Raw genomic sequence first — 22003 nt, 5'->3', positions numbered from 1 at the left:
ATGTGTGTATATATATATATATATATATATATATATATATAAAGAGAGAGAGAGAGAACTGAATATATTAGGCCATATTTCTCGTTCAAACTTGTTTTGCTTCATAGGTTTTAATTGTTTTTATGATAGACCTGAACCGTTAGATGTGTTTAGCATGCTCGATTTAGTGAGAATTGACTCTTGGATCATATTTTTTGGATGAAAAAAATTATTTTTCTAAGTAAGAAAAAATTGGTACCTTCATAGCTATTGATTTTGGATCATAGAAAAAACTTGTATACAGGTCAGATTTGAGTGATCCAAAAGTCAGTTTGCACTAAACAAAACTTATAGATCACATCTACGGTGTTAGGCATTAGAACAAATACTTAAAACTATGGTTTTTAAAGGGGTCTAATGAGACCTAACAAAAAAGGGGGCTTAAGGAACACATTACTCATATATATTGCTATTGCTACTATACATGAATGCTATTGATTAGTTTACCATGTATGTGTGTAAAATATAAAAATTCATTACAATTGACTGATCTATTTGATTAAATTGATATATATATATATATATATTGCTATTGCTACTATACATGAACACAATTGATTAATTTGTCATGTATGTATGTAAAATATAAAAATTCATTGCAATTGAATGATTTTATTGGTTAAATTGAGATATATATATTAATACTATACATGAATTCATTGAAATTGACTGATTTGAGTAAAATGAATTTGGATTGCAGAATTCTCAGCCAATTGATTCAGAAGAGCCAACATTCTGCATGCATCAGTTCTACTCGAACCATTTTTAATACTAACGAACAAACCGAAGACGTTATTAGATCAAATATATTTTTGCAAATTCTTAGAGATCACACCATAGAACATCAGTCACCCTCCCTCTTAGAAGCCGTTATACAGTTTTAGAATCCGGCAACCAACACATTCTAGTTCAAAGATCTTAATATAACCATGACATTGGAGGACGTGACATGAATAACTAGACTGAAGTGCCATGTGAGCCATCTAGTGGACAACGGTGGAGAAATTTTAAGCAGTTGTGTTATATTTATTTGCAAGCAACTTATGATGTGTTCGAAGCTAATATGATCAAGTTTTCATGGCTTAGGAGCATTTATGACCCCACTAAGGCAAGGAGGATAAAACCAAAACTATCGTGTGTTAGAGGGAAGAGTAGTAGTAGGGTGAACAAGATAGTGGGAGCATTCTTGTTATACTTATTTGGCTTATGTATATTCATTGATACTGATGAAAAGTTGGTCTATGCATCATACATCGAACTGTTGAACGATCTAGATCACATCAATCAATACACATGAGGAGCAGCCACACTTGCACACTTGTATGCAAGTTTGAGTAGCATGAGGAGCGAAAGAAAAAATTTTGCCGAAATGTTAGTGTTGTTGGAGGTATTTATTTCTTCATTGTACCTAAACTTTTTGATTTATAGTTATTCTTATACTTACATACTATGTATTAATCCTTGTTAATCATTGTTGTGCAGGTTTGGATATGGGAGCACATATCCATTAAAAGAATCCATATGTGTGATATTGTGCATGAATTTTTATATGCCACAATGTTGAGTTAGTCATGCAACAAAGAGGGCCATAACTGAAGATTAGTGGGTCCTTGCATGTCACGTGCCGACTGCGTTGCATCGCTTTACAGGCTGACTAGGAAAAATATAAGTATTATTATTGATATTTCGTATGTTTTGTAATAAATGCATGTTTGTAGGGCTAACCGTAAAGAAAATGTAGGTAAACTTGTGCCCCTATGAAGGCACATTGGAGGAGGAGAAACATGTCGATATGGTTGTGAGGGTGAAGAACATCGTCAATGAGGACATTTGGATACATAAAATGAATGAAGTTGAGCGTCAAATGACTAATCGAGTCGTTCGACAGTTTGAGTTTGTACAACAACCAACTAGTTGCCTTCGCTGAGTTAGTAAATTTTTATCACATGACACGAAGGATCAGACGAAGGATTACCCCACAATATTCCTCTCCAAACTTTAAGATTGACATGCGAGCGATGAAGACGTCGACTTGTCATCCATGAAACGTGCCACTAATGACGATTTCGTAGCGACTCAGTAGGTTACATGTTCTTCAATGACAAAGAGGGCCTTTTAGGAGGAGAAGAAAGTTGAAGAGAAGTATAGAAAGAGCGTAAGTAGATCGGAGGGAGAGTTGACTCTTTCACTTAAAGAAATTTGCATGCTGAAGAATATAGTACGTACTTAAGACGATATGATACGTACTCAAGCTGACCTTTTAGATAATGCAAATAAGGTTATCAAGGAGCTACGATCGCGGCAATCACAACATCATCAACCGTAGAAATTCATCTGATTGTTTTTTGTTTTTTTGTATATATTTAAAGATCAACATTGTAACTTATTGACTTACTCGTTGATTTGTATATAATGTCATTTAAATATTTCTATGAATGAACTTTTATATAGAGTCGTTTGTTTGCCATTCATTTATATATAATGTCATTAATTGAATGTTTAAATGATTTGAATGTAAAATTGAAACCACTATTGAATGTTTAAATTGAAACCCTTACTCTTGCACCTTAAATGATTTAAATGTTCAAACTGAAAACATTGTTGAATGATTTATATATAATGTCATTGTTTATATGTTTATATGTTTTTAAATCATTTAAATATCCATTTGTTTATTTTCACTATTATTTGGGTTGTTATACACGAAAATCCACAATGGTTTATATATGATTTAAGAAATTCATAAAAAATAAATTTTTTTGTATATTTATCATAATTTCACAAATTCAATATATGCAAAAAATAAGATATTTGCAAAATTAGTGGTAAGTGTTTCACAAATATATTTATATGAAATATTAATATATATGTGAAAATATGATATTTGCGATTTTGATGGTTTCAGTTTCACCTAGATTTCACAAATAAATTTATTCGAGTTTTTGAGGTATATATTCACATAAAAAACTTGTAATTCTGGATTTAAGTGGATGTTGAACATATTCGATCAACAGTATAATTTAATAGCAAAAATACTTAAATTTGCAGTTGCGAAAGGTAAAAGTATACTAACGATCTCGGATATTTACGATTTTGAACATCAGAGAGAATATAAAAAATTATAAGGTTTTTAGGAAATCATGTCAAATTACCCATATAATACGATCATTTACCATTGATTCAACCAGGGTAAAGTGAATTCATATTAAAGTCTCTCTCTCTAAGTGGATAGGGTGGTGCAAGACAAGACGTTTATGGGGGGTTTTCCCTACATGAACCTTTATACAATGGGTACCTTTTTGACGGCTTATTCCGTCATGCATGAGAATCTATATTTATTAATTAATATAGCCACCTTGGTAGGGGTCTGCTTGTCCCAAAAGATGAGCATGCATTTTTTTCTCATAATATCTTCTTTTTCCAATTTTCGACCACTTATACGGATGCTTTCTTATATTCAATTCTGTCCAAAGCCAACCTTCCAACGAAGATTTAATAATATACTGTTCCTGCGAGGGATGTCAACAGTTAGGATTTGGGTCGGATGTGGCCGATGTTATTTTCAACAATTGCCTAAACGAATTTTAAATTCAGATTTGGATTTTAATGGTGAAAAAATCATACCATATTGACCTTTTTTTTTACATGTAAACGGATTTGGATATCCATCAAACTCAGATATTTGTTGGATTGGGTAGCAAAAAATCAAAACCATATCCACATCCGTTTATAATCATATATGGTTTTGGCTTACCAAATGTAATTAAATGGAAATGACATTGGTCGGATATCAAATAAAATCTTGTTCACTGACATCCTTAATTAGTCCCAGCCCGATAAGTGGGTCTATAGCTCATTGGGGTACTGTCCTCTTGTCCTGAGAGCTGCCAAGAAAGATTTCCATGCACTGTTTGTACAAATCCACAGCTCCACAGTGAAACAACTCGCATGCATTCTTAAATCTTCTGTTGTATAAGGTGGGAAGTGTTGAATCTGGATCGGAAAATCCAACAGATAGAGAGTGGCCATGGCCTGTCACCCTGTATCCATATCCAAATATCATATTATAAGTTGGATCTGGTGCTTAAAATTGGGTTCAAACAGGGCTTTGTCACATGAATCCTGATCAACCAGGATCTAATCTAACGGTCTTACTGGCCTAACTACCATCAAAGGCACGGCTTACACAGTCACCACGTTGCAATGCTTGGTACCAAGAATATATACAGACCAGCTTTGCTGCATCAGAAGCGTTTGGGTCAAAGCTCAACAAAGTAGGATTGGACCAGATCTTCAGCTCCCCGATATGATCCGTAAAAAATTGGGGTCTGAACCAGGTGAGATCCGGATCCAGCCAGCCCACATGAAGAAAGCTTCAATCCGGAATCCCGGATCCGTGAACGTTTGAATTGGTCATCAAATCACTCCCATTGCACTGATCGTTATCCCGTGGGAAACTTTTTTGCCACGCCAGATCCGCGTAGGCAAAGCATATATATATATATATATATATATATATATATATATATATATATGTCTATGTCAAATTCAACTCTGTGAACTAGATTTAATTGGATTGGATCCTGATATTATTTTGACATATTACGATTAGATCCACTATGCATTATATCCTAATCAGGATGTGCTTGCATGTATCGTATCTCATCCAAAACTGATCAAATTCCTGAACCTATTTAATATCTGAGTTTGAGACACCTAGATCTAAGCTCAACCCATTCAGGTGAAATAAAAACCATTAATTATGAGAGAGAGACGTGACATTGATGGAACTGTTCGTTGTTTGTTTACGCGTTTTCTATCTGAAAAAGAATAAGGAAGCGCAACGCAACTTTTAGAAATCTCTCTCTCTCTCTCTGAACGGAACCAGAAACAAGTAACGCGAGTCGTTTCGCCACCGCGAAACGTGTGCCCTTTACGCACATATGACATTTTCCTCAGAACGTGTACCTCGGTGGAAAAGCGAGTGTCAACACCTGCCAGCAACCAGCAATAGGATCTGGATTCTGGCAGCCGGAAGTCACCAAAGTCCGGCCGTCTATCGGACGTGATTTGTTAGAGGAAACTCGAAGCCACATATTCATATTCGTGCTTTCTCATAGTGCAGCAAACTACACGTCTGATAACACAAGCATTTACAGAGACACCTCTATATACTGAGAGAGAAGAAAGAGAGAGAGAGAGATTTACATAAATTCACAAAGGTCTTCAGTGAAACGGGTCCATTTGCTTCTTCCGAGGCATGGGCTCGAAATTCTTTCTCATCAGGCGAACCCCAGAAAATGAAAGGATGAAGACTGATACAAATCACTTAGCAGCTCCTTTGAACACCAAGAAATTGAGGGTCTCTAAACAGAAGTAAATGAAAGTGCCTTCAGAATGAGTGAAGAAGCAACCAAAGCTGGAACCCACAACACACTGCCACCCACACCCATAAATTGCATCGAATTCCTGCAATCCCCACAAACAATAAACAGAGTGACCTCATGCTGAAAATGAAAAAAAAAAACTTCTTCCTTGGATAGTTCTAGAGAGAAAGAAGAGAAAAACAAAACTCACCTTTTTTATATGGGCTGCAATTTTTGTATAGTCCAAGACGTCGTACAGATCAAGAGCGTGGGATGCAGAGGTCATGGCGTGGGTCTGCATCTTCAGTGGCATGTCAGTATCTTGAACCAAAGCCTTTCCTTTCAACATCTTCGTGTAGTTTATCTGGGCACAGAGGAGGAAGAATGATCACAACTTTTTCTTGAAGCCCCCAAATCGTTGGGTCTTCCTTTACCTTCTTTCTATGGAGGAGAAGGTGAGCACTTCTGTGGGTCTTCTTCCTCTGAGGAAAAACCAACCTCAACTGATCCTTTGGCCCTCTGAGGAGGAAAGAAAGACGGAGGACTTGATTGTATCTGAAAACTTGGGGTTTCGCATGGCATGGGTTTGAGTCTCTCCGTCATTTATTAATGTCCTCTCTCTCTCTCTCTCTGCTTAACCAAATTTTATTTTTTCTTTTGTTGAGGATAATCTCCTCTTGAATATAGAGAATAATTCCCACATCCCAATAGTTTCGAAGAAAGTTGCGGTGATGCAGAATATACGGGAGGGATTATTGGCTATTTTCTCCAAAAACAGATGAGACTTTTCTGTCTTGGCAGGGTGGACGGAGGTAGACAAGTAATAAGGCCAACAACTGAATTACTAAACTACCCCATTTGGGTCGACGCCAACCTTGCGAAAAATCCACGAAACCAATTACAGTAGGTTTCTTGCCGTAGTCGGCCTAGCTAGTTCTTCCCCGTTTAAGAAAGTGAATCAAAGATTATTGGAAAACAATGTAAAGTAGCCTTGTTTTCTCTTTTTTAAGACGAGGATAGAGGCCGTGATGGAGGTTAAAATCAAAACCAGTGCGGGGATGAAGGCAGAATGAAGGGAAGAATTTTGAGATGGGGCATGGGTGGGGAGACCTTGTTCCCCACCCCAGTCCACTGCCATCCCTATTTGTGTCCACCACTTAAGTCTAACAAGTTTAGCATGATCAAGCTAGGCTCGACACCACATGACACGACTCGACCAACAGGCTCTGCTCGTCTGTCAGGAACAGTTGGTGCAACACAACTTGTGTTGGGACGTTGCAAGTTCGAATCCTGATGGTATATGGTTGCATCTGGTAGGGGTCGGCCTAAGCCCGGCTTTCTCTATCGAAAAACAAAACTCGACTCGACTCGACTCGATCTATGCTTCTAACAGCTTCAGAGGCTTAAGCCTATCTCTTTGATAGGTGAGGAGGAGGGTTGTGCCTCTTTCTTAAAAGAGGCTGAAGCCTCTATCAAAAGTCTTAATTAAACCTCTCAACGTTGTGCAATCAAAGGTTTTATCCCCTTAAGAAGGTCCTTTACCCGAAAAAAAAAATATTCAGTTAAGCACAGATATGAGTGGACAAAAAGTATTTAGAAATTGCATTTAAATTAAATAAAAAATCTCCTATATCAAGTATTGTCCAGTGCCAAATGAAAGAATTTCTTTCTATACTATGACCGTGTAAAATTATACAGCTATTCATGGTTATTTGCTTAAACAATTAAAAAGAATAAAAGCCAAGAACAAAAAAAATGAAAAAGTAATGCAAGAGGTGAATAAATGAACAAAAAGTTTCCTCAAAGCTCCTACACTGTAAAACAACATTCTTACATGATTGATTTTTTTTTTTTAATTATCCAGCTGGGGTTAGGTAGACCCCTACCAGTACATGATGAGATACAATTCAATTACGAAAATTCAATAATAATGGGTTAAAGTTCCGTGTAAAAGTTGTTCTCAAATTAAATAATATGTGGTAGTGTCTGATTATTATGTTGACGTGATACGTGCTAGTAGAGCTGGAAAAGAGATGGTCTGCTTGTGCCTCAACTCATAAGGAGCTCATTCCAACTTGAGAAATAGGCTGAGCTGGGCTTGACCCATATAGGCTCATTAAATAATAATAAATATATTTTATATCATAGAATATAGACAAAAAACTTAGAGTTCAAATCCTCTTTTTTACAACAATATATTTATTTAGTAAATGAGTTTATTTGAGCTCTTAGCTTAGTGTTTTTAGAGTCCAAACGGTATTATTTTCAATTTTAAAAATACATACTTTTGTAAATGAGACGGCTCATCCTCGGGCTTGTTTAATTCGTGCTCACCGTGAGTACGAGCTTGGCTGGATTCACCACAAGGAATGAGGAGAGCTTAGACTACCATCCATTTGGTTCAATTGGCTCATTTACCAGCTCTACATGTAAGCAATTTAGTTTTCTGCTGGCATTTGTTCTTTCAAAGCATTAAAATTTTATAGTATAATGTGGTTTTGTACAATACATAAGTTAAGACTATTTGTGATGCTTTATGAAAAAAAGTACAGAAAATGATCAACTAACCCTAATAATAATGTTATTTAGAAGAATAGCAGCAAGATATCGCAATATCACCCATTTGATTTTTGCTTAATATGAGGGTATTTATGACAATTTTACCCTTTTGCTGAAACATAAAACAACAAAACTCACTATTTCAACAAAACTGAGATTCACCTATACTATTTTAGCAAAACTCACCATTTCAGCGAAACTCGTCACCAGTGAAACTGAGATTCACCTATACAGTTTTAGCCAAACTCAACTGCCAGTAAAATTGAGTTTCACGTATAAGTTCTAGGAGGTTCGCAGATTTTAAAAACCTTCGTACAAATTAATTGCAAAAGTAAAAGAGGTTTACATAGTTTGAGGACATTCACACAAATTATTTGCGAAAGTCATAATATATTTGTAAATATACGTCAAGAGTGTTTAGTTAAAGAAGGTTCACACATTTTATGCCACATGCAAAGGTCATACCATATTTATGAAAGTGTTTAGTTAAATGAAGATCACACATTTTGTCTTACCATATTTGTGAATGTACGTTGAAAGCATTTAGTTAAAAAAGCTTCACATATTTTGGATGACATAAAAAAAATAATTTGTAAAGATCGTGTCATATTTGTGATGGTCCGTCGAAAGTATTTAGATAAAAGATATTCGCACATTTTGGGTGACATTCATGATTACCATATTTGCGGAGAGGCAAAAATATCTTAAAAGAATAAAAAAATAGGTGATTTTAGATATGAAAAAGAGTTCGGCAAACTGAGGCATTTCGAAAATCGAAGCTTTTCAATTGAGTCCTGGCAACAGCGAAAGCCAACACATCATCGATAAGTGTAACGAATGCAAGTATTCGAGGTCCATCCAGTGGAAATGATAAAATGAAATGGCTGAAAATCAAGCTGAGAAATTGGACGCAACATGGCTACAGAATACTAAAAAATCATATTAGATAAAAACACGTACATATAAATTTTACATTGCAACCAAAAATTCCGACATGCCAGCGCCTTTAGAACAAGAGTGCAGAAATCAAAGAATCACAAGATTCCCAGTTATTCTCTTGATGTTTGGACTTTAGAAAGATCAAAGTTGCCCGAGAGGAAGGGGCAAGTGAATAGAGCAGATTAATTTGAAGCGCACAACCGAGTGCCGACACTAACAAAATTATCAGTGAGTAGAATCTCGACTGTAATACTGATCCAAGGTCTTTGCTGGAATACGGTGCAAAAGCTCACGAGGAAATATACGCAGAAGAGTCCATGCCAAATCCAGGGATTGGAAAATATCACGAGTGTCGTATGCACCTTGGGTAACAAATTTCCTTTCGAATTTGTCCAGAAACTCGAGATATAACTGTATCCAGAAAATTTAGAATAGTGTGAGCAGAAACATGTGGTAGGCAACTAGGCATAGACTCGTGCCGGTACAGAAGACAAGACACCACAACAAAGCAACGCTTAACTATGCATCCAAAGTAGCCCGCAACCCACATCTCAGGAAAATAGATGCAAAATATTCCACTACCCTCACCCCACCCACCTGTTACTATTCGCACGCACGCATGCAGAGAGAGAGAGAGAGAGAGAGAGAGAGAGAGAGAGAGAGAGAGAGACCAGATCTTCAGATGAGAGTGCTTCCTCCCCCACCACAGCCTTCATTGCTTGAACATCCTTGCCGATGGCATAGTTCGCGTATAGCTGTACCAGAAAAGGGCGACCGATTAGCTGTCCAAAGAGAAAAGCTTTGAGACGTAGATTTCAGATACTCTGAATAGTCCTACCTGGTTTGACACATCAGCGTGATCACGCCGAGTCATACCCTCACCAATAGCACTCTGCAAAGGACTAGCAAAAAATCATGACATTATCTGAAAAGGTGACAAGCCCAGAGGCTCAAAAGTTGCTGAGGCTTGGCTTGCTAATTAGCATGTTAAAGCTCAGAAAACCAGGAAAGTTATGAGATAAGTTTGTGCAAACTGCAAACCATGTTTTGCTCATCACAAGCTATGCGTAGACACATTTTGTGTTTGAGCCTAAAGGGCCTATGAGATAAATTCGTGCAACTCAAGTTTCACGCAGTACAAGCTATGGATTAAGTGATGAATTTGGGGTGCATGTTTGCTTTGGTGTGCACAAAGCACACTTCTGTACGTGACATCGCTTCATATGTCCTGGGTTATCCCAGATGACAAGGTAGTTGGTTCTTGAAGTTAAACTTATGGTTCAGCATTTCAATGACTTTTGGTTTTTACTCATGTGCATGTGTGCTTTTGTGTGCACAAAGCACACTTCTATGCGTGACATCGCTTCATATGTCCTGGGTTATCCCAGATGACAAGGTAGTTGGTTCTTAAAGTTAAACTTATGGTTCAGCATTTCAATGACTATTGGTTTTTACTCAAAATTCATTACTCAGGATGAGCTTGAACCTCAGAAACTATGATTCTTAGATTGAAAGCCACTGTTCATAAACAATTAGATTATGAGACCAATTGGCAACTTAAAGAATAATCCAACCCACAACCCTTCCGCGTTAACTTTAAACTTTGGGCACAGACCAATGACATAATTATGCTTTTTACCTTCATAAGCCGTGACAGTGAAGGAAGGACATTGATTGGAGGGTATATCTGCAGAAGCCACATCAAGCAAATAACCATATCATTAGGAACAATATGGTGTCGGAAAGGGGAAAAAACAACAAACTAAATTAAACCAAAACTATTTCTCTAGTCCTTAACCAACATCAGCAAATCTTGGACCCTAAGAAGATTTTCCTATGAAGAATAAAGTTCACCTGTCGATTGTGAAGCTGCCTGTCAATGTATATTTGGCCCTCGGTAATATAGCCGGTGAGATCAGGAGTTGGATGAGTAATATCTGATTCACAAAGCATACCAACAATAGATTCAGCACAACCCCAGTAGCATCGTTACCTATGGGGTATACATAGAAAACAAATGTTTCATCTTCTACCATCATTAGGCATAGTCAAAATGGGGATTTGCGTGATGGATCCTTTACGGCCTTCAATACGTCCAGCACGTTCATAGATTGTTGCCAAATCAGTATACATGTATCCAGGATAACCACGCCGACCTGGCACCTCCTCCCGAGCAGCAGATACCTGAAGACAAGTCATTGATTCATCAGGAGATAGCTTGAAAGAGGTCTTTAAAATTCAAAGAAAAAAGTGAAGAGTTTGGGCAAGGGCAACACACACATCCACCTCTCTCTCTCTCTCTCTCTCTCTCTCTCTCTCTCTCTCTCTCTCTCTCTCTCTCTCCACACACACACAAGGTTTAAAGGTGGGCTTCATGCATCTTTAGGAAGAAAAAGATGGAGAAACACCTAACCATCTATGTCACATAGACTCTTCATAGGGCCAATCGCACCCGCATTGATGTGGTGCGGGTGCAGTTGGACTCGGATCCCACTGAACTGGGTGCAGTCAACCCGCACCCAATATCAAAATAGTAAAAAAATAGACTCATTTAATGCTGACCGGGCCTTTTTTGTTCTTTTATCAAAGATTTTTTCAAAAAAAAGGAGCGGGGTAGGGCTCATTCTGAAAACATCCCCTCCCCCCTACTCGTGCTCCTCCTTCATAAACCGGCAGTGACGTCATCCTCCAGCGAGGCTTTCCGGTGCAACCCTCTAGTGAAGTACTTTCTCTCTAGTCATGAATGACACCTGTAGGGCCAGGTGTCATTCAAGACCTGGTCACCATGAGTCAGGTCTGATTCAGACCCAGACTGACCCAGATTTGAATCAGACCTGGACCTAAGCTGACCCAGTTATGAACCAGACCTGGATCGGTCTAGGCACAGGTCTGATTCAGACGTGGGCCTAAATTGATCCCAGCTGAAACCAGACCTGGGTCAAAGCAGGCCATGTCTGATTCTATCAGATCTGGGTCTGTTTTAGCCCAGGTCTTATTCAGATCTGGGTCAAAGCAGCCCATGTCTGGTTGACACACACCTCAATTTTTTTTCACCAAGGTTTGAATCAGGCCTGGGTTAAAGCCAAGTCCAAATCACTTGGGCCAAAATATACACAGGTTTGAGCAAGGTTGTAAGTATGGTATCGTTACCTGTATCGGTCGGGCCCGAAATAAGATATCGTATTGTAAAAAATCATAATTTTTAATAAAAAATTTCAAAAAAATCAGGAAAAAAAAACTAGCAAAAATTCTAAAAAAATCATAACACATGAAACAATGATGAATTGCACAAAATACAACCATAAAATTACATATGAACTAGCATTTATGTCTCTATAAGCTGCATAAGACATCATCAAACATCAATTATCTCATAAGAACAATGCAAAATATTAAATATTTTATAATTAAGAACATGCCACAAGAATTATACTTTCATGTTACATAAACAAAAATATTATGAAAATAGTTGCAGTCGATTTTCAATCGGTTTTCACCATGGTTGCCAGTTGAGGAAGCGGGAGCGGGAAGCGATACGGGAAGCGGGGAAGCGTGGGACCACTTAGGAGTGATTCGGGAAGTGTCTCGGAAGCGACCTAGGAAGCGAGGGGGAAGCGAAAAAAATAAAAAATAAAAAATACAAAAAATTTGAAAAAAAACAGGGGAAGTGAGGGGGAAGCGTGATGGGAAGCGCGCTTCCCATTAAAGGGAAGTGCATCCCCCATTAAAGGGAAACGCGTCCCCCATTAAAGGGAAGCGCGCTTCCCAAAAAAGAGGGACACTTCCCCCCACGCTTCGGAAGTGCGACGTTTCGCGCTTCCGAAGCGCGCTTCCCCTTTTAGCTAGGCGCTTCCGGTAACCCTGGTTTTCACTCATTATTAGAGTGCCCCATTGCCATGCCAAATCATCTAATGCCATCTTTGTTGGAGTGTAGAGCTTGATTTCTACCTTGATATAAATCTCTAATTTCCGCCGATTCAACTTTGCAGTAAGTTGGGAGGGTTGCAAGGAGCAGCTCTTCCCAAGGCAGAAATTGTTGGAGGGTAGCTTTATAATTTTACTCATAATAAAGATTTTTTACCTTAACCTCTTTCCTTGAGTAACAAAATAGTGAAAATGAACTTTTACTTAAGCAAACCACAAAATTCCTCTATCTTGCGTACAGATCGACCCGCAAATCGCTCTCACAAGTCCTAGGGTGCGTAGATACCTCTTTAATGGCTTCTACACAAATGAAGGAGCCAACCCTCAAGAGGTCTTTAAAACCCAAAACTGAAAAATTATGATTCAACCCTTTTTTAAGTGCACCGACTTGTATTGTACGATACGGTACACCACACCTTGTATAGTATGATACGGTACACCATACCCTGTATCATACGATACAATACGCTACACCATGTATCTTAAGATATGATACAATACAGGTTTGTATCGTACGATATATACGATACAGATACAATACACACTTATATCACGATACGAGGGTGTATCGTATCGACATTCCTCATAATAATGATACATATTGTACCATATCGTACGATACATACAACATTGGGTTTAAGTAAAATATGGGTTGAGCTTTCTTTGACCAAGGTCTAGATTGGACCTGGTCAAAACAGATTTAGGTTTAACCATGTCAATCATATATATATATATATATAAAGAAAGGGGATAGTCCACCCACTAAATGGTCCAACCATTGTTCTTCCCTTGAAAATCTGTAAGATATGTTTTTTTGGCAAATCTTGACCATATAGATGTGATCTACATGGTTGATATATATATATATATATATATATATATATATACATACCCGCAGCCCCTCAAGTTTTTTTAAAGTGTCATATTGCTGCATCCGCACTGGCACCCGCACCTATGTGACATAGTTAACTGTCCACAAGATAATGCAGTTGATATAGCTAATCAAGGCAATCTTGGGATCTAAACTAGCCAAATGAAGCATAAAATTTGAAGGAACTATCACCTCACGAAGTGCATCTGCATATGAGCTCATATCAGTTAGTATGACCAAGACATGCTTTCCACATTCATACGCTAGATATTCTGCTGTTGTCAGGGCAATTCGAGGAGTAATGATGCGTTCAATGGTTGGATCATTGGCCTGTATGAGAAGCAAAAGCAGAAAATACAGGGTATCACAGTTTCATGAGCTGTAACTGATGAATAGCAATGTACTGGCACTGCAATAGTTATCAAAACTAATGACACATAAACAACAACAAAATGAGAGAAGAAAGCAAATGGTACCAGATTCAGAAACAGAGTAACTCTCTCCATTGAACCATTCTCTTCAAAATCCCGTTTGAAAAATTGTGCAGTTTCCATGTTGACCCCCATTGCAGCAAAGACGATGGCAAAATTATCCTCTTCTTCAACCTGGCAGATTTTCGTAGGAATGTATTGAGTCCATGCATATTCATCTGAACTCGGCTACTCACCATCTACAATAACATTTATTCTTCCAAATGATCTAGAGACAGCAATTGTGATTCACAACATTCAGCCAAGGCATGATCATTTAACAATTATGCCGGTCTAATTTCGCCAACATATTTGTGCAGAAATAGGGAAAACTTTAATCCTCACTTCAACAAAAATCAAAATTTGTCTTATCGAAAAGAAAATGAAATTTTGCTCATAGATATTTGATTTAATTGAGAAATTTTTCAGATAGCTATACTCATGCCACTAGTTTTCCAAAGGGATAAGCTTACATAATATCATAATCCCAAACATGGACCCATGAAAGTCTAGCATATGATACCTTCATAAGGTCTCCAGACTTTTCCAGTCGCTTGACAAGTCCAGCCTGACGACAAATCTGAGCAGCAATTTCATTATGAGGCAGCCCAGCAGCAGAGAAAAGTGGAATTTTTTGCCCTCTTGCAATAGAGTTCATCACATCAATTGTTGATATTCCAGTCTGAATCATCTCTTCGGGATATGTTCGCTCACTAGGGTTGATAGAACTTCCTAAAAACACCAAAAACAAAAAGATATCATTAGAAACCTGAGTACAGCCCGAGTCTACAGATTCAAGCATATCAATTTCTTTGAAGTTTCCAACCTGAAATATCTCGGTATGCCTCAGGCAGAATTGGAGGGCCGTTGTCTATGGGTTTTCCTGATCCATTGAAAATTCTCCCAAGCATATCCAGAGAAACGGGAGTTTTTAACACCTGAAAATAGAGAGGGCTGATAATATCATCAAAATAACAGAAGGTAAAGGGATGAAATAGAAAGAGTAATGTTGAATTTTCTAAAAGGAAAAAAGGAAAAAGGAAAAAGGAAAAAGAAAGAAATATAAAAATCATGAATTCTAGATATCTTAAGCATTTTAACAAAGCTACATAGAGCTTAAGCACACAAACATGAATGCCATCACAGAGACCTCTTCATAAGAAATGAATGAAGATTTTGTATACAAGCAATAAAAAATTAACTATGTAAAACTAACAGCGATAGTGCATGTCTTCACCAAATTCTATTATGAAACAAACAAGATAAGTCCTAAAATCTTTGTCATGTTCATGCTTCAAAACTTAATTTACTCAACAATAGACACAACACTCTAACGGCCAAATGCTAAGAAAGGTCACACATCGAACAACACAAAAGAAAAATAACAAGACTCTTTAACCACGTTACAATGATCAAAACATGCAAATGAAAAGAGAAACTGTAACCAGAGCAAAATGTATGAAAGTCATACTAATATCTGAAATCCAACAAATTTTGACAATTTGAGAAATGATGCAATGAAAATGTTAAGGCTAAGGACTGTAAGGAATGAATGAATATGGTTTGTCAAAGTCAAGTGAGAATTGCCTTCGATTTTTCAATACCCTCTTTGATTCCCCTCATAGGAACCTTGGTTTTTCCAAGGGCTTCCAACAACAGAATATCCAGCAGAATGGAGGCAAGATCAGTAAGGCTCAATTACAAAAACAGAAAATCCACTAACCTCGCCTGTGAACTGCACAGTTGTATACTTATTGTCAATTCCTGCTGTTCCTTCAAAAACCTGGAGTACAGAGACAAAATTGTAAACTTTCCAGATAAAGTGTGATGCTTTGGATGTGGCATTATTATGAAAATTCATGATACAGAGAGATATCTGAAGCTGTATCAGTTGCATCTCAAACAGAATAGAAGCTTTCTCTAGCATTATCACAAGAATTCTTATACTGAAATAACAAAAAGAAGAATTGCAGGGAGCATATCTACACAAAAGCAACTTCTTAAGTATTCACCCCCTCCTAGTCATGACTCATTAACTCATAACCAAAAAGCACAACAAGAGATTCAGAAAACAATACTTCCAAAGTGTGGGCCAGAAAGAGAATCCTTTCTACAAGGAAAGCCAATATTCAAGAAAGGAAAAACAGCAAAATGAAGTTTACTTAAATTAAAAATGTGAAATCTGTCCATACTTGCCAGAAACCCAACCACATTCCTATGCAGAAACAGATTGCTTCTGAAAAGCAAAAACTGGCAAAAAACTAAGATTTCACTGGCAGAAAAGCTGCAATTCTCCAGCTTGAAAACTGTTTGCATGCTTCCAAGAGTCCATTCCAACAAGAAACCCATCCATTTTACCATCAGTGTGCCACCAAAAAACACCACTTCAAGAAAAAAGAAAAGTGTTTTTTTAACACTATTACAATTCAGATTCCTTTTTATAATAGACTGTGGGTTTGAAATCATCATTCTATGTCAAACTCACACTAGGGAATCAATACAGCCTCTTACACGAAAAAGAAGCAGAGTTAAGAATCCTAGTTGAGCCACATATTTAACCATAGCTCACACAAGCTCAATTTCATCATTATTTCAATTTATCATGATACTATTGTATTTAACATCCTGATAAAATTTTCAAGAAATTAATTTTGGAAATTCAGTTCTATTCTTTCTTCATCTTTTATTATTTTTGAATTTTTTAAAAATTGCTGAGTTTGTGACTATGTAGTCAAAAGTGCTAGGAGGTGCCTAATTGGTGGACCCCTAAAAAGACTAGGCGGACTAGTCAGTACCTTAATTAAAAAAATAAAAAAAATATGCAAATGAACTGCTAAACATGTATCAACATAAAATCAATCAAAAGTAAGCAATAGACCAAAAAGTTAATAAAAAATACACAATTTAGAGGAAAAAAATCAAAGAAACATATACACTATGTCACATGCGTGCGGGTGCGACACGGGTGCGGCTGAATTTCAAATTTTTTGGACAAGGGGACACAGATATATATATATATATATATATATATATATATATATATATATATATAGTCTGGTAAAGACTGTGCTCAGCACAGTTAAAAACAAAATATCTACACAGTCTGGTAAAGACTGTGCTCAGCACAACACAGTCTGGTAAAGACTGTGCTCTGCACAGTCTTTCTCTCTAAAAACAAAAGTATATAAAAAATATATAAAAGATCTATTTTTTTAGTTTTTATACATTTTTTGTCCTAAAAATGGACAAAAATAGACTCGGTCAACATTGACAGAGTCCAAAACAAGGACGGACTCAACCTCAACTTGTTGACCGAGTCCGACTCGGCGTTGACCGAGTCCGAGCCGTGTCCGTGTCCGCACCCGTGTTGGGGCGTGTCGACTTGGGTGCGGCGCCTCCTTAGCCGAGTCCGTGTGACATAGCATATACATATTACATGGAAACTAATAAGTAATAACAGTTCAACACATAATCACAAAATCAGCAGCAGCAAAAAATAGGGACAGAGCAATTACAACAATTACATTTGCCTCCTATGCTAAGAAGAAGAAGAAAGGCAAAGAGAGAGAGAGAAGAAGGAGAGAGAGAGAGAGAGAGAGAGAGAGAGATGAGGCGAGGGAAGTGGGAGAGAAGAAGAAGAAGAAGAAGAGGCAAAAGAAGAGGGAAAGAAGAAGAAGAGAGAGAGAAGAGGCGGAGGAAGAGGGAGAGAAGAAGAAGAGGCGGAGGAAGGGGGAGACGCTAGAGTGGAGGCTAGAATGATGGCGGCGTGCGAGGGTGACGGCAGAGGGCAGAGGGTTTTTAGAGAGAGAGGGTTTATAAACCCTCACCCCCCGGAATCAGACAGATTCCTAGTCGCCGGTTTTGACTACATAGAGTTTGTCCCAATATTTTCCTGAGGAAAACAAACTATTTATAGATGTCTATAAGAAAATAAATTTGCTGAGGGTATCCTCATATCGACAAGTGACAATGATTTAATGCATATTCTGAACCCAACTTGGGTTAAGCTCTTCAAACCTATGTCACACGGACTCGGGTAGGGGGTCGACACACCCGCATTGACATGCCCCGACACGGGTGCGGCTTCGGACACGGGGCGGACACGGTCAACCAAGTGTCGAACTCGGTCAACGCACTGGGGCCGAGCCCGTCCAGATTTTGGACTCAGTCAACTTTGATCGAGTCTATTTTTGTCCATTTTAGGGCAAAAAACTAAAAAAAAACATTTTTTATATATATATTTTAATATATATATATAGTCAGGATGTGTGCACAATCACAGACTGTGCACTTTTTTTTAAAATATATATACATATATATAGCCGAGTCCCCGTGTCCAAAATTTTTGAAATTGCACCGCACCCGTGTCGCACCTGCACCCATGTGACATAGCTTCAAACATATGCAACCCAGCTGAAAGAAGCCATCTAGAATGGTGTCAAAGGCCTACCTTTCACTCAAGAAGACCAAAAACTTTACCCGTCAAACCAAGTTAAAGTAAATACACAGCCCCTAGTTTTCTAACTTTATGAACAATTTGCAGGTGAATGCTTCTAGAGTATGGACCAAACCGCTGGAGTGCCTTTAGATTATTAGGAATAGTTTTAGAAGCCACCTCATTAATTAGAACTGTAACACTTTCTCCTCAAAAAAAAATAAAAAAATAAAAAGAAAGAAGTTATTGAAGGGACATTCATAAAAATGCAGCATGATAGAGGCTCTTAATGAGTAGACTAAAAAATTATCACCACAGTTGAGAAGATGAAACACTTCAGCAATGAAAAAGTTTCTAAAAGGAAAAAATGCGCAAGAAAGAAGAGAAAATTAACCTGTACAACAGCTTTCTCCCCATCAACTTCTAGAACCTGACCACGCCGAGTTGTACCATCTCCAAGTCTTATGTTTACAATCTCTTGATATTTTGGACCCTAAGAAATGTTGAAACTTAAAACTGAACTTTAGAGAAGGACAAGTGTCTGGCTTAACAGTAACATCATGTAGAAAATCAGGTCTGTGAGGAAACCACACATGAAATCTACTAAGAAGACTGCCAGAAATGTCACCTTAACTTTTTCTAGGATGACAAGAGGACCTGCAACCCCAGAAACAGTCCTATATTCTGCAATGAGCATAAAGCATCAATTGGCACATGCAATCTGTTCCCAAAAGCGTGATATACATATATGTACACATGCATATGTGTGCAAATACATGCCCACACACTTAAGTGATGTAGCCTAATGTCAGTATTGGAAAATACAAGATGGATGGAAATCAAAGACAACTCAATGTCTGCTGCAACACAGTTTGCAGGATGTCAAGAGTCAATCTTCTTGATCAGAAATTCCTAGCGCAAGACATGCCAGAATCATAGTGAAAAGTTAAAGACTATATTCGTCAATCAAGAATACGTGACTAGATCAAGAAGAATGCCCTTAACGAGGAAATACATTATTGAGTGAACAAATCAAAGATGGAAACATGGAGATTTCAGCTTACCCATGCCAATCTCCAGTGTCCCCTCATCTGAGTCGCTAATCTTTGAAGCGACACCCATCATTAATCTATGACCTGATGAAAGCATAGAACATAAATTGACAAAGCAGTTAAAAAACCAGGGAAGAAAGCCCTCAACCAAATACCAATCACATGGAATAAGCAATAGATTATATATAGCTATAGAATAGCAACAAATACTAATTAACGTCCATAAGAACTAAGAAGACGCCAATAGATGAGGTATGAACAACAAGAAGAAGAATACCAACAACACTTTCCGATGTCAACATGGCAAAATAATGGTAGCCCGTCCCCCTTCCCACCACCACATAAAAAGGGAAGAAACATATAAACTCGGCATCAATTTTAGAGAACAACTATTTTCTTTGAGCAAAGGCATCAGTTTCTACGCTCATCACTCCATAAAAACTAGAGGAAACGGTTATTTATCATATTCTTCGACGGTTTCCAGAATTAACCTCCCTTTTCGTCTACACTTCAAGTCAATCACGATCAAAACATTAAAAAAATCCAAATAAATCGAAGAATAGAGAGCATAACTCATAATCTCAACCCTCCAGTCTTTAACCTGATCACCACAAGGCCATAAAAAACTTTCCGAGACAAATCAAAAGAGGAAGCATCAAATGGCAGAATTTCCAGGAAATACCAAACCCCTATGTACTGGGGAGAAGGTTTCAGAAACTTCCTAGTGAACCTCAGAAGAACGACAGACTCCTAGAATAGAACCAATGAGGAAGCGAAAGTCCTGATTTTTCAGGTTGGCGGACACGGCTCTCGACATCGATTAAAGGATTCGTCGGATAAACGAGGTCCTCAATCGAAATCCACGAAAGGAAAATCGTGAATCAATTGCGATACGAAACTCGGGAACCAACTATGAAAACGCTAATAAAGGCAAAGGGATAAGGGAGATACCTTCGATTAGAGTTGGAAGGAGAGAGAGAGAGAGAGAAGAAGACGAGAGCTCTCTGTTACAGAGCTCGCTGGCTCGCCCGACCGCCCCACAATGCGAAAGGTCGTCCAAAACAGACGAGAAAATAATAAAATTCTGAGATGGGTAGGGTCTTCTGTGACATTGACACTGACATTGACACGAGTGCGGGTTCCGGTACGGGTATGTACGCCACCGCAAATTAAAAAATGTGGGTACCAGTGTACGGTAAATTCAGAAAATTCCATGAACTCGTGTAGATCACATCCGCACGGTTAGATTTAAGAAAAATGAACAAAAATATCTATAATCGTAGTTTACATGGTGCTCTCATATTTTAGTGACTCGTATAATTACTAGAAAATGAGACTGAAATATAAGAACTAGAAATACGGGTATTTTCAACAGTTTTTTTTGCACGCACGGTAAATTTGCTAGGAATCAAATGTGATCATGTATTTACGATAAAAAAATATGATTTTTTAATGTTTAAATATCTATGAAGATTATGAGCCATTGATTTTAAAGCCTTAAAATATCTCATTAATGCATCATAAATAGTGGTCTTTATAAAACCAAGCATGTATATCACATCTCTATGGTTAGATTTAAGAGAAATGAATAAAAAATCCATTAAATTCATGGTTCACAAGGTAGTTCTCATTTTTTCATTTTTTTTTGTAAATCCAACAATGTAGAATCAACTGTTGGATCATATATTTTTGATAAAATAATGTGATTTTTGAATGTTTAAAATTTTATGAAGATTATGAGTTGATTATAAAGCCTTAAAAAATCTTGTTTATGCATCATAAAACCAAACATGTAGATCATATCTGTTTGATTAAATTTTAAAAAAATGAACAAAAAATTCATGAAAATCACAGTTCACACGAATTCTAATGACTCGTATAGAGTCACTAGAATATGAGAAATGAAATATGAGAATTAGAAATATGGACATTTTCAATACTTTTTTTGCAAATTCAATATTGTACAAGTGTTTGGCATGGTAAATTTGCTAAGAATAAACTATTAGTTCATGTGTTTACGACCAAAAAATGTGATTTTTGAATGTTTTAATATTTATGAGACCAAAAAATTTGCTAAGATTATGTGATTTTTAAAATCTTATCTTCAAGAGCTACCAACGGGGGCTCAGCTTGTCCAGTAGGAGCAGCTAGTGCACGGAACCATGTGTTGGGATGTTGCATGTTCAAACCCAATGGTATAGTTGTATAACTGGTAGGGGTCAGACTAACCCCAGTTTGACTTTAAAAAAAAAAAAAGAATTAAGAGCTGGTCCTTATAAAACCAAGCATGTAGATCACATGCGTACGGTTAGATTTAAGATAAAAAAAATTATGAAAATCACGGTTCA

The 22003-nt window shown here is 37.4% G+C and overlaps 2 protein-coding genes across 3 annotated transcripts; both read right to left on the bottom strand.

Annotated features, from left to right (window-relative positions):
- Positions 1 to 5174: 5174 nt before the first annotated feature.
- LOC149814797 (uncharacterized) lies at positions 5175 to 6001 on the bottom strand. Its single transcript, XM_089989384.1, has 2 exons — positions 5617 to 6001; positions 5175 to 5508 (listed from the first exon to the last, which is right to left on the bottom strand). The coding sequence occupies exons 1-2, from the start codon at positions 5752 to 5754 to the stop codon at positions 5365 to 5367; spliced, it is 282 nt and encodes a 93-aa protein (XP_089845510.1). The 5' UTR covers positions 5755 to 6001; the 3' UTR covers positions 5175 to 5364.
- A 2881-nt stretch (positions 6002 to 8882) lies between these two features.
- On the bottom strand, positions 8883 to 20698 carry LOC149814796 (V-type proton ATPase subunit B 2-like). Of its 2 annotated transcripts, none has more exons than XM_089988459.1 (15): positions 20607 to 20698; positions 19668 to 19739; positions 19232 to 19287; positions 18998 to 19096; positions 15892 to 15951; positions 14995 to 15106; positions 14692 to 14900; positions 14175 to 14303; positions 13891 to 14028; positions 10937 to 11087; positions 10758 to 10840; positions 10543 to 10590; positions 9742 to 9795; positions 9575 to 9658; positions 8883 to 9314 (listed from the first exon to the last, which is right to left on the bottom strand). In XM_089988459.1, exons 2-15 carry the CDS (start codon positions 19726 to 19728, stop codon positions 9129 to 9131), a joined length of 1470 nt encoding a protein of 489 aa, XP_089844585.1. In that variant the 5' UTR covers positions 19729 to 19739; positions 20607 to 20698; the 3' UTR covers positions 8883 to 9128. The 2 variants fall into 2 exon arrangements, with proteins under 2 accessions (XP_089844585.1, XP_089844584.1); XM_089988458.1 differs by lacking the exon at positions 20607 to 20698 and adding an exon at positions 19933 to 19954.
- Between the last annotated feature and the right edge of the window lie 1305 nt (positions 20699 to 22003).

This window comes from Nuphar pumila, chromosome 15 (genome assembly GCF_984573655.1).
Source record: "Nuphar pumila chromosome 15, dmNupPumi1.hap1.1, whole genome shotgun sequence".
Taxonomy (NCBI): domain Eukaryota; kingdom Viridiplantae; phylum Streptophyta; class Magnoliopsida; order Nymphaeales; family Nymphaeaceae; genus Nuphar; species Nuphar pumila.
The sequence above is the reverse complement of the archived record's forward strand: the minus strand, read 5'-3'. Positions and strand labels throughout refer to the sequence as shown.

Excerpts from the sequence above, each read along its gene's own strand:
- LOC149814797 (XM_089989384.1), bottom strand. The coding sequence starts at position 5,754 with ATGTTGAAAGGAAAGGCTTTGGTTCAAGATACTGACATGCCACTGAAG. Across the intron at positions 5,509-5,616 it reads TTGCAGCCCATATAAAAAAG|GAATTCGATGCAATTTATGG; the intron begins GTGAGTTTTGTT and ends TGGGGATTGCAG.
- LOC149814796 (XM_089988459.1), bottom strand. The coding sequence starts at position 19,728 with ATGATGGGTGTCGCTTCAAAGATTAGCGACTCAGATGAGGGGACACTG. Across the intron at positions 14,304-14,691 it reads AGTCTGGAGACCTTATGAAG|GTTGAAGAAGAGGATAATTT; the intron begins GTATCATATGCT and ends AAAATCTGCCAG. Across the intron at positions 9,315-9,574 it reads CACTCTCATCTGAAGATCTG|TTATATCTCGAGTTTCTGGA; the intron begins GTCTCTCTCTCT and ends TTCTGGATACAG.